At 39.9% G+C, this 14016-nt stretch overlaps 1 protein-coding gene and 1 non-coding gene across 2 annotated transcripts; one reads left to right on the top strand and one right to left on the bottom strand.

Moving 5' to 3' along the window:
• Positions 1-128: 128 nt before the first annotated feature.
• Positions 129-210, top strand: trnas-aga. Its single transcript has one exon. It is a non-coding gene; the product is annotated as a tRNA-Ser (tRNA).
• Positions 211-1694: 1484 nt separating this feature from the next.
• On the bottom strand, positions 1695-12391 carry nol11 (nucleolar protein 11). Its single transcript, XM_037765290.1, has 18 exons — positions 12175-12391; positions 11569-11682; positions 10478-10534; positions 10132-10280; positions 9233-9290; positions 8861-9002; positions 8213-8419; positions 7196-7272; positions 6635-6758; positions 6377-6468; positions 5901-5966; positions 5613-5797; positions 4652-4777; positions 4309-4548; positions 4044-4122; positions 3830-3922; positions 3355-3462; positions 1695-2306 (listed from the first exon to the last, which is right to left on the bottom strand). Exons 1-18 carry the CDS (start codon positions 12319-12321, stop codon positions 2193-2195), a joined length of 2178 nt encoding a protein of 725 aa, XP_037621218.1. The 5' UTR covers positions 12322-12391; the 3' UTR covers positions 1695-2192.
• Between the last annotated feature and the right edge of the window lie 1625 nt (positions 12392-14016).

Below are 14016 nucleotides of genomic sequence, written 5' to 3'. Positions count from 1 at the left end.
CCAAGCTCCTCTTTAGCTGGCATAGCTAGCCAAACTCTTAATTTCACTGTTATTGTCGTAGAATAATTACGTAAACCAATTCGGAAATGATCATTTAAATATGTACTCACGTACCTATATATGTATCAGTTGTCGTGGCCGAGTGGTTAAGGCGATGGACTAGAAATCCATTGGGATCTTCCCGCGCAGGTTCGAATCCTGCCGACAACGAACATTTAATTTTTTGTTAGTGTGGTTTTGATAATATGTGAACACTTAAAGCTTCTCCATAATAAACTTTGAGCATATTGTAATTCAAGTGTTCTGAGAGAAGACTAGACTTCTGCACCTCCTCATGGCTCTGTTTTCAGGCTTTAACATTTTTGGGACTTTGGCCAATCACAGGTCATTTCAGAGAGAGAGAGCGTTCCTATTGGCTGTGGTCCGGCTGGTGGGCGATGCTTGGTATTTCCTCAACTGATCTCAACATGGCTGGCGAGTCACACACTTTCGGATCGGAGTTTGCAAGTGATTGACAGCTGCTCAGAGACGGCAGGCTCCAGCTCGGCTCTGATTGGTAGTTTTCCTTTGGTTTGTGAAATCTTGCAGATGCCATTAGGAGCACCAGAGGACACAGAAGGCACATCATTTATTTCAGATTACCTGTCTCATGCACTACTGTCAGGATAAAGTGACCGTTTTAAAAAAAAAAAATGTTTAATCATATTTGCTCCAATTCTACCTACTGCTGCTTTAACAGCACGTATGTGGGTGATTAGATCTCTCCATAATTTATGTATATAGCTTTTAATTGTATTTTATTACATTTGTATCATTTTAAATTGCTGAATTGTTGTGTCTTTTCTCGTTTTCATGCCCCACACTTATTACGTCTTATTTTTCGGCTTGTTAGTCCTCTGCGAAGCACTTTGAACTGTACAAACCTGTATGAAAAGTGCTATACAATTAAATAAAGGTTGTTAGATTGATTCACCTTCATTGTACTGGGTGGAGGCAGAAATGCCAGAGACAGATATGTGCAGTATCTGTTGGAAAAGATGGACAAATAAAAACCAAAACTTTTTGCGGGAAACTGTGTTTTTTTTGCAATTTCGTTCGCAAGTGATTGACAGCCAATAGGAACGCTCTCTCTCTCTGAAATGACCTGTGATAGGCCAAAGTCTCCCGCCACAGAGCCATGAGGAGGTGCAGAAGTCTAGTTTTCTCTCAGAACACTTGAGTTACAATATGTTGAAAGGTTATTATGGAATTTTGCCCAATGATGCCAAAAATATTCTGCCTACTGCAGGTTTAATGTGATAGGTAGTTACAGCAATGATTTTTGCAACTGCTATACAACAATAAGTATGCCACTGTAGATAGCTAAATGCTCATAAGAATGTAAAAAAATTGATTATTTTGCTTGCTAAGTAAGAGCTTTCACAACTTGTTTACTATATCCCTGGATACTACAACTCTGTTATTGTATTAAGGTATTTCGTTAGGCCCTTTTGTAGATTTATTTCTCTTCACACCCTCTCAGTAGAGTTAAAATATTTTGCAGTAACTTCAGATTATGGTATGATCAGACCACAGGTGTGTTCCTGTGCAAACAAGTACATGACCTAATAACAATAAAGTTAATACAAATTTGTAAAAGCGTGCAGAAATCATGGCGAACACCTCTAACGTCAACGTTGATTGATTCACAGAAATTTTGATAGCATCATTTAATATAAAAGTCACACATGGATTAGCAGTTTTCACAGTTATATATTTGTATTAAAAATAAAAAGCTTCCTGTGGAAAATCCAGTACAAAGTCACAGCCATTCATTCTCACAGCGGTGTATTAAAAGTATTTTGATTGTATTAGGCGGCTTTCGCATGCATTTTATGATTCCATTACCAGTTTGGCGTTGAGCAGACGGTTAAGTTATCATGCAATCCATAATATCTGAAAGGTCAAATTTTCATCATATTGAACACGTTTACATGCCTCAAAAGGTCCGTACAACTTATCCAATGCCTAAATTACACCAAGAATTAATATACAGTAAAACTCATGCATCTTGAGCTCTGATGGCTAGCATCTGTGCCTAAAAACACTTAATATTATACCATTTGGGACAAGTATACAACCTTGAAACTACTACAGGTGAAACGCTGGAAAGGAGACAATATGCTCAATGATTTATTAAAAGTATACACATTCTAAAACAGCTCAATGACTTCGATGGAGTATTGTCCGACGTCCTTCTTCACCTTCATCTTGTCGAGCTCTTGGAGGCTGCCCTCGATCTTTCCGAGCTCAGAAACCAGTCTCACCTGTGGACGCAAGAAGGCATCTTAGTTTAAATTCTTTTCCCAGATAACTTTTTCAAATGCAAGTTTCTCTGATAAAACTGCAGTATACATACACAACCCCACACCTCAATCCCAGGCCATTATAAACCATGTCTATAATAAAACCATAATAACTAGGGCTGTCAAAGTTAACACGATAATAACGTGTTAGCGGAAATTCGATTTAACGCCACTAATTTCTTTAACACAATCAATTTCTCTGAGGTTGCAGTGGGCTCAGTTTTCAAGCTAGAGTGAAGATACTGGTATTATATGAAACTAGAAAACCTAAGGAATCCATTGTTACCAATGTCATACTAGCTCTTCCCAAAGGAGGTTAAATAACGCTCTAAACTTGAACTAAATTTTGGCGAAGAAAAACTGGCATGCTATTTTGAAAGGGGTCCCTTGACCTCTGACCTCAAGATATGTGAATGAAAATGGGTTCTATGGATACCCACGAGTCTCCCCTTTACAGACATGCCCACTTTGCAAATTTCCCCACTGCGGGACTAATAAAGGAATATCTTATCTTATATCTTATCGTTATGATCATCACATGCAGTTTTGGGGTAAGTCATAGTCAAGTCAGCACACTGACAGCTGTTGCCTGTTGGGCTTGAGTTTACCATGTTATGATTTGAGCATATTTTTTATGCTAAATGCAGTACCTATGAGGGTTTTATAACTAATATATAATATTTGTCATTGTTTTATGTTGTTAATTGATTTCCAATAATACATATTAAATACATTTGCATAAAGCAAGCATATTTGCCAACTCACATGTTGATAAGAGTATTAAATACTTGACAAATCTCCCTTTAACGTACATTTTGAATAGATAAAAAAAATGTGCGATTAATCACTATTAAATATTTAATCGATTGACAGCCCTTATAATAACAAAATCATGCCAAATGGTTAGTTTTAGTTTTTGTATGTGATCTCTTACGCTGGTGATATTTTTCTAGAATATTTAACATGCAGCCAGTTTCAAAGCAGACAAAAAGGGAAGAGTGTTCGTTACCTGAGACTTCACAAATCTGTGGAGGTTCAGCAGTAAGCCTTTGGCCTCTGGAGTCATCACCAGCACTGTGAAATGGGCGTCCAGCAGCAAGCATACCCAATCCATGATCTACAATCAAACGCAAAGGAAAAACACAGTTAGTTATTCAATTCTAGTATCATTATTATTGCAGAGAGTTTCATCATAATAATCCATCATAATTCCAGTGCTTTTATTTGTTTGTTACATATTAAGAGGATTATAAAAATTGTTGGGAAAAAACTTTTCTCCATCTTTTTGCGCTGACTCTCTGCACTGTGGCTGAACTTAAATTCACACAGTTCAGGTCAATATGTGAGTCTGACTTCCACCATATCTGGATTTGACAATCTGTCAGCAAACTCTGTTTTTCTGCCTCCGGACGTTTCTCTTAATGTGTCCCGGTGTGACAGACACAAGCTGCACCCTAATTATCTAGTTAGACATTGACACAGACCTGAGTCAGACTCGGTGATCTCAATCCATGCATCTGTGGGAGAGCATCTTGGGAATATTTTAGGTAAAGGAACTGCAGGTACTGGAGGAAAAGCTGGTTGGATGAGAAAGAACATTGGACATTGTAAACATGTGCAATGGGTATGATGTCAACTGAATGAGTGCTGTCCGTTATATTTTAGAGATGAGGGGAAAATTAACTAGCCGATACTCACGACAACTTGTGTGGAGGAGAGATCTTTTAGGTGCGGGAGGAGGAAAGAGTCGCTGTACGCCGTCTGCAGGACCTCATTTCTGTGCAGCTCGAGTTAAGATCTCATACGTAGTAAATTCAAATCATTGCACACCAAAAAGTTTGCTGTTTAACTATAACATAAAATTTTCTGCTGATACACAAGATGTGACTACACTGACAAAAAAAATTAAATAGATTGGTCGAATGTAAGTAGTTGCATGATAATGAACAACAAATTAGGATACAGTAGAACCGCCTTGTGTAATCCCACTGGACAGATCTGCTCTGGTGGAGTTGAGGTGTTGTCCTTGTCTTCTGCTCTGGTTCCGCCTCCACCGAGGTCGTCTGAACGGTCCTCGTCGACGGAGGCCGGGCTGAAACCATTCTGCAAGCCGACCGGGCCACGCTCTCTAGCCATTACAGTCTCCATGAAGGAGACACTGTCGGGCTCCAGGCTCACTTTCTCTGCATCAACGTCTGGCATACTGCAAGACGAAGGTGGAACAACACACCGTTTAGCTTTTCATTTTACATTACATGGAGTCTGGCTAATAATCAGATTGTGCACTTCAAAACTATCAGTCTTACCTGATAAAGACCTTAAGGCAGGCACAGGTGACCACTTCTGGGATGTCAGGGAAGAACTGCAAGCAGAGTTGGCACAGAAAGTAGTCCTTCCTCTCCAGGGCCAGGAGCACGAGGTCAGGACACACACTGTTGAATGTCATGATGGCAGATGGTCACATTCAACAGGAATAACGCTGGTTGAATTACTCTATCAGTTTAGAAATGCAGCTCGGGTCATTTTCTGCTTCATTATATAAACCAGCTCCCTTATGACATTTGCATTCAAATGCAGGTTCAGATAAACATTCAGCAGACTGAATACTGATTAGTCAACATTTTTATTTTTCAGTTTATTTCTCATTAAAGTGGCAATAGAAACATTTTTTGCTTTAACTTATCATATGAAGTAAATGTTGATTGCACAATGTAATGACTATAGTATAATGAAACCATAGGCGTTTAGATTGGTTCCCTATAAGCTTCGCTTTCACTGTGCAATTCTGTCTGTCATCCGGTATCCCGAGAAAATACATTTACGGCACAAAGCCGCGGAAAACAAAATGCAAGGCGTCCTGTGCAGTGCTGCCAACTCTTTCCAATGAAAGCAGCTAGCACTAGCTCCAAACGTTGCTAAAAGTTGCCAGATGACGCCATATACTCATTTTTATATTGGTGATGTCCTTGTGCATCAATTTGCATAAAGAATAGGGGTTCTGTCGGTTGCAGCGAGGGAGAGACTGTCCGCGCACAGCGTACGAGGAGAGTGAGAGACCCTGTGCTGTTAGGCAGAAGAGCCATGGACTGCGATTACTCTGAGCAGCAATGGGAATGGATGACTATCTATGGAGAATATCATATATTTGAATACATATTCTTGCTTTTTTCCTGATGGATTGAATAAGTCGCTAAATTTAAAAAAAAAGTTGTCTACTGCCACTTTAAAAATATCATCACCCTGATTCCACTGCCCTGGCTTACTGACCTGTGGCAGAGGCAGCGAGTGTGCACCAGCTGTGCCAGGCTGCTGGGGGTGTAGAAGGCTGCGTCGTCCAGGCTCCGGGACACCAGGGTTGATGCTAGCTGCCCCACCGAGGGCTGCAGGTCCTGGATGTCTGTCCTCGAGAGGACCGCCTCCACCTCTTTCTGGACCTCTTCTACTGGTGCTGTCTGCATGGGGAATTTAAATATTTTTTTATTATAAAATTACTTTTTCTTGTCGACTGCTGTCAGTATTTTGCCAGAGAGTGATAAAAAAAAAAAAGTGTTTTACCTTAATGAGCTCCAGAACTTGGTCGACTGTTAAACTAGGTGCTGATTGGCTCTTACGGTTTGTTCTCTGTATGGAAAGAGAGAAGAATAAAACCACAGATGATACCACTGACAGGATCATTACTCTCCAGGTGGCACGACATTCAAGACACACAGAACATTTCGTTAGGATTGCAACTCGATCAGAGTCACACATTTCCTCTGCTCCTCCATTTCAGAAACTCCAGATTCTTACTATTCATGACATAAATGTATTTCTCAAATATGTGTTTTTATTTATAAGATACTTTCTGGTGGGTATATTCCTGAGCAACTACTGTAAATCCCAATTTCATATGGAGCTAGTGCTAATTAGCTGTCAGTCTGGGAAACACAGTAGGATACAGTGTGTGGGATTGATGCACCAGCAGCTGTCTAGCCTCTTTCCATCTCCATCTCAACTTCCCTTATTTCGCCTTGAAAACATATCCCACATACCGTCTTCCTGGTCTCCACTGTTCTCGAGGGATGAGCTTTCTCTTCGTGCAGAATGTTATTCCAAGACGGTACACAAGTGGGAGCCTTGGACTCTGTAGCAGTAAGAAAAACGTTGCAATGTGGAATCAGTGTTGCAGCAGTATTAAGAACAACCTACTACACAATACATGTTATTGCAGTATTATTTATTTAGGTTGGTTTACACAACACGTCGTTTGATTACTATAGGGGCAGTGCTATAAATTAGTTTTAGCTCACCTTCAGTCTTGGCCTGTTTTAGTTTCCCCATGGCAGAGGCCAGGGAAGATTTGGGGCACTCGTATGGAATAACAGAGAGCGTTTTCCCATGTGGAATGAATAACTTGTTACAATAACTCCACAGCTAAAATCAAAAGAGAAAAAGAAAGTGAACACAAACAGGAATTAACGGTAAAAGTTAAAACAGTTTATTATATTATAATATAATCTAGCACAACTTATGTAAACTGCCATAAAGTTGTGAGGAGGGACAGTGAGCCCCGTCACGGTGGAGAGCAGACACAATGCTCTGCCAAAGTCATACAGTCCTCCATCAGCACCCAGCAGCTGGAAGGACAGGGAACCTTGGCCTGCAGCGGTAATAACAGTGAGTGGGTGGTAGGTGGTGGTGGTGGTTCATGAATACTCATCAAAGCTCATAAACACGCTGGTGATTGTCTCGTACGAGCCCTAGGGCTAAAAGTCATTAACAGCGGATTGTTTCATCCACTGATCATATAACATTAGAAACTATTTTTGATTGGTGGGTTATCTGCACATAATACACCGAAGCATTCCTACCTGTCCGTAGATTTTACCCGCCATCTCTTTTCCTGCCTGAAGCGTCTGGAAATTGGTATTCCAGATGCACAGGAAGTCTAAAAAAAAGTCAAAGAAAGAGAGTCATTAAAGAGCCACACATACTTGAATCAGATACTGGAGTATACATAGTTTCAGGTCATCATTCTAGTGCATTTATTCCAAAAAAATAAATTCCTTGTTATTTTTCCAGCAGTGCAAGATTTGGAGACTAGAAGCCAAATTCAGGTCAGTCATCAAAAAAACACTATAACCTCAAGTGATGCCTGCTTTCCCCATTCTCACATTTCTTTTTTTGGGTGGGTGGGGGGGGGGTTGAGTAAACTGACAATCCCTGACTAAGTGTCATTTTATGGCTATTTCATGGCTATTCATATTCAATTAGTGCTGTCAAATTTGTTTTAACACCACTAATTTCTTTAATGCAATCGATCTTTCGGAGGTTGTAGCGGGCTCAGTTTTAAAGCTAGAGTTGAGATATTGGCTTCAAATGAAACTACAAAAAACCTAATGAATCCACTGGTACCAACCATGTCATACTAGCTTGTCGTGAAGGAGGTTAAATAACGCTCCAAACTTGCGCTACATTTTGCCGAGGAAAAACTGGCATGGCCATTTTCAAAGGGGTCCCTTGACCTGAAAAAAGGGTTCTATATGTACCCAAGAGTCTCCCCTTTACAGACATGCCCACTTTATGATAATCACATGCAGTTTTGGGGCAAGTCATAGTCAAGTCAGCACACTGACACACTGACAGCTGCTGTTGCCTGTTGGGCTTGAGTCTGCCATGTTATCATTTGATCTGCCGACTCACTAGCATGGCTTACTGAAAGCCTCGTAGTATATCCCACATTGACTTATCTGTCATGCTTAAAATGGTACTTTTAGTGGAGTGAAAACCGGCAAGTACCTCGGGCTAATTACATGTGAAAACCTGTCTGAGTAGAGCACTTGTGGTCTTCATTTGAGGCAGTGTAACTAAACATTTTAAGCATTTACCTTTACCAGCTCCGGCAGAGGGGTGTGGAACCCCCACAACAGCTACGTGGGCTTCATCCAGGACCTGAGCCGACGCAGCCTCCAGCAGGCCCTCGCCGACAGGAAGAGCCAGCAGCAGGCTGCGAGGCAGCGGAAGAGCCTGGGCCCCCTCGTCGGCCACCAGGCCCCGCACGGAGACTACGCTCTGGTACACATGACCGTTGGGGTCTGGATGGAAGGAAAATGATGAGGCACAAAAAGGCAAAAGGATTATTGAGGGAAGAGGGAACCAGTAATAACACATATCTTGCATGTAACATCCCGTGTTTGCGTGACATGATGCGTAACTTAAAGGAGCAATATGTAGCACTGACAGCTAGCATTTAAAATGTGTAACAGCAGTCCAAATATCACGGTCATTTTATGATTTATTACAGTAAATATATTACATTATGGTCCTTTAATATAAACATAAAATAAATGTACTAGTGTGCATTAAACACTGAGTAAATTCTCAACTCATCACTGCTGTTTTTTTTTGTTGTGAATCACTTAATCAAGTTGCTGCCATTTGTTAGAATGCAGCTTTTCATTTACAAGTCCACGAAACTAGCCGGTGCTGTCAAACGCTGACACTAAAAATATTTTCCACAGGAAATTCAGGCTTACAGAGATAAAGCAGGCGGATGTGTTTGTCCCTGCAGGAGGCAGAGAAGCTGAGCGGGGAGAGACCGGGCTCCTCTCTCTCCAGCCGGTACCTCTGGAGGGTGTTGGGATTCAGCCTCTGCAGGTAGAGGAAATGATCTCCTTTCTGTGGGGAGACATCGACAGCCGAGACAAACAGGTCTTTAGAAATACCAGTAACAAAGAGGAGTTGATGCGCCAAGAAAACGAGGACAGACTAACTTAGTTACTGGTAAAGGGGTCATAAAATAACATGGCATTCACATGTGCAATAAATGCTTAAAACTGAATTCACTGAATTGAGTTGTACGATTTTGCGTCTTTCTTCAAAAAGCCAAACAATTAAAATGACGTTACCTGTTCAGTTGTGAAGATGACAAACTGCTGTGACTCTGTCACCATGTAGGTGCTCCAGCTGAAGACAAAAAGAACAATCATCAATGCGCTGCAAGAGATGCGAGGTGAGACCGCAGCAACCCGGTTACTTCATGATTTGAAATTTCATTGTCTACATAAATTGTTTAAAGCTTCAGTAGGCAGAACGTTTTTGACATCATTGGGCACAAATTCCATAATAACCTTTCAGCATATTGTCATTAAAGTGATCTGAGAGAAAACTCCTCATGGCTCTGTTTTCAGGCTTTAAAAAAATCTAGCCCATGACGGGAGACTTTAACCAATCACAGGTCATTTCAGAGAGAGAGAGAGAGTTTCTATTTGCTGTGCTTCGGCTGTTGGGAGGTGCTCGGTATTTCCTCAACTTGATCTCCACATGGCTGCCGGGTCATCTTGTAGGGTACAGCTAAAGAGTACACTACAAGATGTTTCATAATAGATTGAGGCTAGAAATAGACATTACAGTAACAGAATATTGCTTCATATTTGATCAGCGCTGCCTAGTTTGACTGTTTGATCGGAGTTCGCGAGTGATTGACAGCTGCTCAGAGACGGCAAGGCTCCAACTCGGCTCCGATTGGTTGTTTTCCTCCGGTCTGTGAAATCTAGCAGATGCCATTAGGAGCACTAGAGGACACCAGAGGCACATGATTTTTTTTCCAGATTACCTGTCTCATGCACTACTGTCAGGATATAGTGACCATTTTATAAAAATAACTTTATTTAATCATATTTGCTCCAATTCTACCCACTGCAGCTTTAAATCGAAACATCTCTTTGGGCAGATTCTGAACCTCGCTCTCAATCCGGATTATAAACACAAAGGATTTGCCGGGGCTGTAGGGCATAGTGATACTGACCTGATGGCCTCTTCTTGTGCCAGGACCTCCTCTATGGGCTGCTGGGGAGCAGAGAGGAGAGAGTCCAGGAGCCTCACGGCTCCTCTCTGGAACAAGACCACAGGCTCCCCTCCAGCCACACAGTGGACCCTCCAGACATCTGAGGACACCTGGAAGAGAATATATACACAGGATAACGTACCATGTTAAAGACTTCAGCAGTGGAAAGAGAGAAAATACATGACATGACAATGGACATGTTCAAAATGGAGCTGATACCGAGCGCTTCACCGTGTGAATAAACTACTCCCAGCATGCTTGGTGGAAACATCATCAAGCCATCAGACAACACATCGTACAAACTTACGGTTGCTTTGAAGGCCTTCTCTAAGAGTATGTCTTCTTCCTTCCAGATTCGGATCACCTTAAAAACAAAAACACAGACAGACATTACTCTGAGACGGAGTCAGGCAGATTATATGTGGAAGGTCAGACCAACAGAGACACCTAGAGACTGGACTGATGACAAAGTGAATAACAGATGGGTTTATTTCTTCAAGGACCACATAAATTAATGAGGTCAAACCTTTTCTTCAGTTGAACATCGTCTAATGCAGTGATTCTCAAAAGTGAGGTCTGTGGCACTCTGTCAGGGCATCCGCGAAATAATTTGCTATAAGTAATAAAATTGTGCTGTATCATTAAAAAGGGCATATCTACAGATGGGGACCATTTGCACCAATAACACAAGCATATTGTGTATTGTATTGTAGTTTTGGGCCAATAGACACACAAATGTCTGGATTTATTAGGACTATGCCAGTCTGGTCATTTTCTGAAAGCTTTTAAGATCAATTACTTGAAAAGTATAAATGCTGTCAGGTTGAGTCAAAACGCAATTTAAATCTTCGGTTTAAAAGTATATAAGTGGTATTAACATGATTGAAATGTGTTTCTGTTTATCACTATGAAACATGTCTGAAGTATTTAGGTTGAAAGGTTTTAGAATACAAATGGTTCAAACGGCATCTAAGAGTACAAATGGCAGTATAATATATACTGCTTAATCGGTGTTACGATTAAGAAGGAGTGCTTGGAAAATGTTCTCCCCTGTAACCTGTCCCTTGCCCTAAAAGGTTTGAGAACCCCTGGTCTAATGTACACCTGGTAGACAGGTGAGTGGGAGAACAAAGTCATGCAGAAACAATTCAGAAACACAGTTTTACTGAAGAAGCAACATTTCAGTCACTGTTTTTCCAATGAACTTAGTGGTGATAGTGCGTTGGAGCTCGATACCTTCTTTTCTTGTATGGGAAATGACAATAACTACCTTAGTATGGTGTGCATACTACTGATTGGTTCATTTTTACCAGCGAGTCAGTGGTGCTGTGTACAGATGGTGCTCCAAAGCCAGCACCAGCACAACAACAACAACAACAACAACAACTGAAGGTCTACCTTGCTGTCTGAGACTGCCACATATTCCTTAGTCTCTGAGTTGTAGACTGCTGGACAGGTCAGCGTCTGTCCTTGTTTCACCGTCCAGCTGCTCAGTGGCTTCTGATCTGAAACCTGTCAGAACCACAAAAAACATGAATAAAAAGAGGACCAGTTAATATCATCATAGACTCAACTTAAGAAGTGTCTACCTTCCTTACCATTTGTCTTTAGATAATTATCTTTTAATCCAAATTTTAGTGCTTTTGTGAATTGTATTTTATCTCTATTTTTGTCTGCAACTTTGGGTTCTTGCTGCTGACCTGGGCCAGGTCTCTCTTGGAAAAGAGGTTCTTAATCTCAATGGGACTAACCTGGTTAAATAAAGATTAAATAATAAAAAAAAAACATAATCCATCATGATATAGATGGAAAGTTGACATTAACTGAAAAGGAGCTGCTTGGTGAATTATTTAGTGGTATGTGGAGCTGAGCCCAGAGACTCAAAGTCAGCAAGCAGTGGTGGTGGATGTAGCAGAGGGTTGATGCCATCCACGCGTTAACTCGGGTCGCATTGATCAGCTGGTTACAGGAGAGCCTCCTCTAATAAAACATGTTAAACGTTACCTTGTACAGCGTGACGGATCTGGTTGAGTCGGTGACAACGACATGATCTCCGTCTCTCTCCGCTTCGATCGCCTGAACGCCTGAATTGGACAGATTTGTTGCTGGTGCGAGTCCGCACAACGTGTATCCCTCATACAGCGCGGCCATGCTGGACGAGAAGAAAGGGAGAACTCGTCGGATCTCGCGAGAATACACGAGGGTGTTCGTCAGAGCTAGGCGACCCTACATCCATGGAAGGAGAACAGGTTACATACTTTATTTAGAAAGTTCAATAAAGTAGTAACATAAAAATGTTCAGATTTGTATTACAAAAAAATCCAGTAAATATATTTCACATTATGAATATAATATAAAAATTAAATTGGAATAAATTTGAAATGTTTAATTAATCTTATTTTTTATTTTTTTTTGCCAATTTAGAAGTTTTGAGTTTTAAATTTTCCATCATAATAAACATTTCAAATTTATTCCAATTTAGTTTTTATAATATTTTTATACTGTGAAATATATTTATTGGATTTTTTTTGTATAAAAATCTGAACATTTTTATGTAACTACTGTATTGAACTTTCTAAAAGTATGAAACCTGTGACAGGTGGGGAAAAAAAACTTCAGGAGATTTTTCTAACTTACTTTTTCCCTGTGTGAAAACCACAGAATTTTTTATTTTTTTTCCTCTGTGTGAAAGCAGGTGATTGTGTTTGTTTTTTTAGGCTGATTTGTGTTGTTATAATACTTATTTCGACCACCAGAGTGCACCACTACCTCATGTTCTAAATAGGACTAAGCATTCAGGTTTTCTTCCAGGTGAGTTTTAATTTCTTTATAAACACAAGGTACGTATAGACCGTTTCAACGGAATTGCGGATCTATGTTTACTTCATTTCAGTTTATGTCATTCACATACACTATAACAGGAAATAAACTGGGGCTCAAAACTAACTTTCTTTAGTGAGTTTTATATGTAGAAAGTTGTTTTCTAGAACTAAAAGGCAAATTTCATTACTGTCTAGTTATATTTTGAAAATGGGGTAACATAACCTACGTCTTTTTATTTTTTTATGTCTTAATTAACACAATCAACTACTGTTATTTCTACCAATAAATAATATTATTTATTTAATTTTGAAAAGCTGGAGAGCTCTGTTGTATAGCTGTTTAGAGGAAACTAGGCTATCTGATGGTTTTCTGTCCCAACAAGCACACTTTCAATTAACTGAGAAAAGGTCAAAAGAAACTGGATATTTAAAAATAAAGTTTTTAGGTTTTTATCGTTATCTTAAAACCACCTCCATCAGAGCAGGGAGAATGCATCCTGACAGCTGGGAATGTTACTGTCAGATACTGTTCACCCTGTGTTCAATATGAAAGGAAGCTCACACATATGTAAAGTAATCTACTAAGGTTAAGTGGGAAAAACTTAATAAAAAGACAAATATAATCAATACGACCAGGTATTGTGCCTTTTGAGAATGGTCACATATTTACCCTATAAAATCCCAGTTATGTGAATGAGCATACATTTCTTCCAAAAGTCTACAATATTCAAAATGAAAACTATCTCACAAATATAATAATATCTATTGGTAGAAATATCAGTAGTTGGTTGTGTTAATAAACACATAACAAGCTCAACAAAAATAGGTTATGTTACCCCATTTTCAAAATATAACTAGATCGTAATGAAACTTACCTTTCACTTCTAAAAAACGAAATTATACAGATAAAACTCGCTGAAAAAGACATAACTTCATTATCACGAAGATCTTATGGGTAAGTCTGACAACTTATACCAGGTTTACAACAAGTATCGTAGTTGTAATGCCCACAGTCAACCACACG

Source organism: Sebastes umbrosus, chromosome 3 (genome assembly GCF_015220745.1).
Source record: "Sebastes umbrosus isolate fSebUmb1 chromosome 3, fSebUmb1.pri, whole genome shotgun sequence".
Lineage (NCBI taxonomy): Eukaryota > Metazoa > Chordata > Actinopteri > Perciformes > Sebastidae > Sebastes > Sebastes umbrosus.
This window is presented reverse-complemented; position numbering and strand designations above follow the sequence as displayed.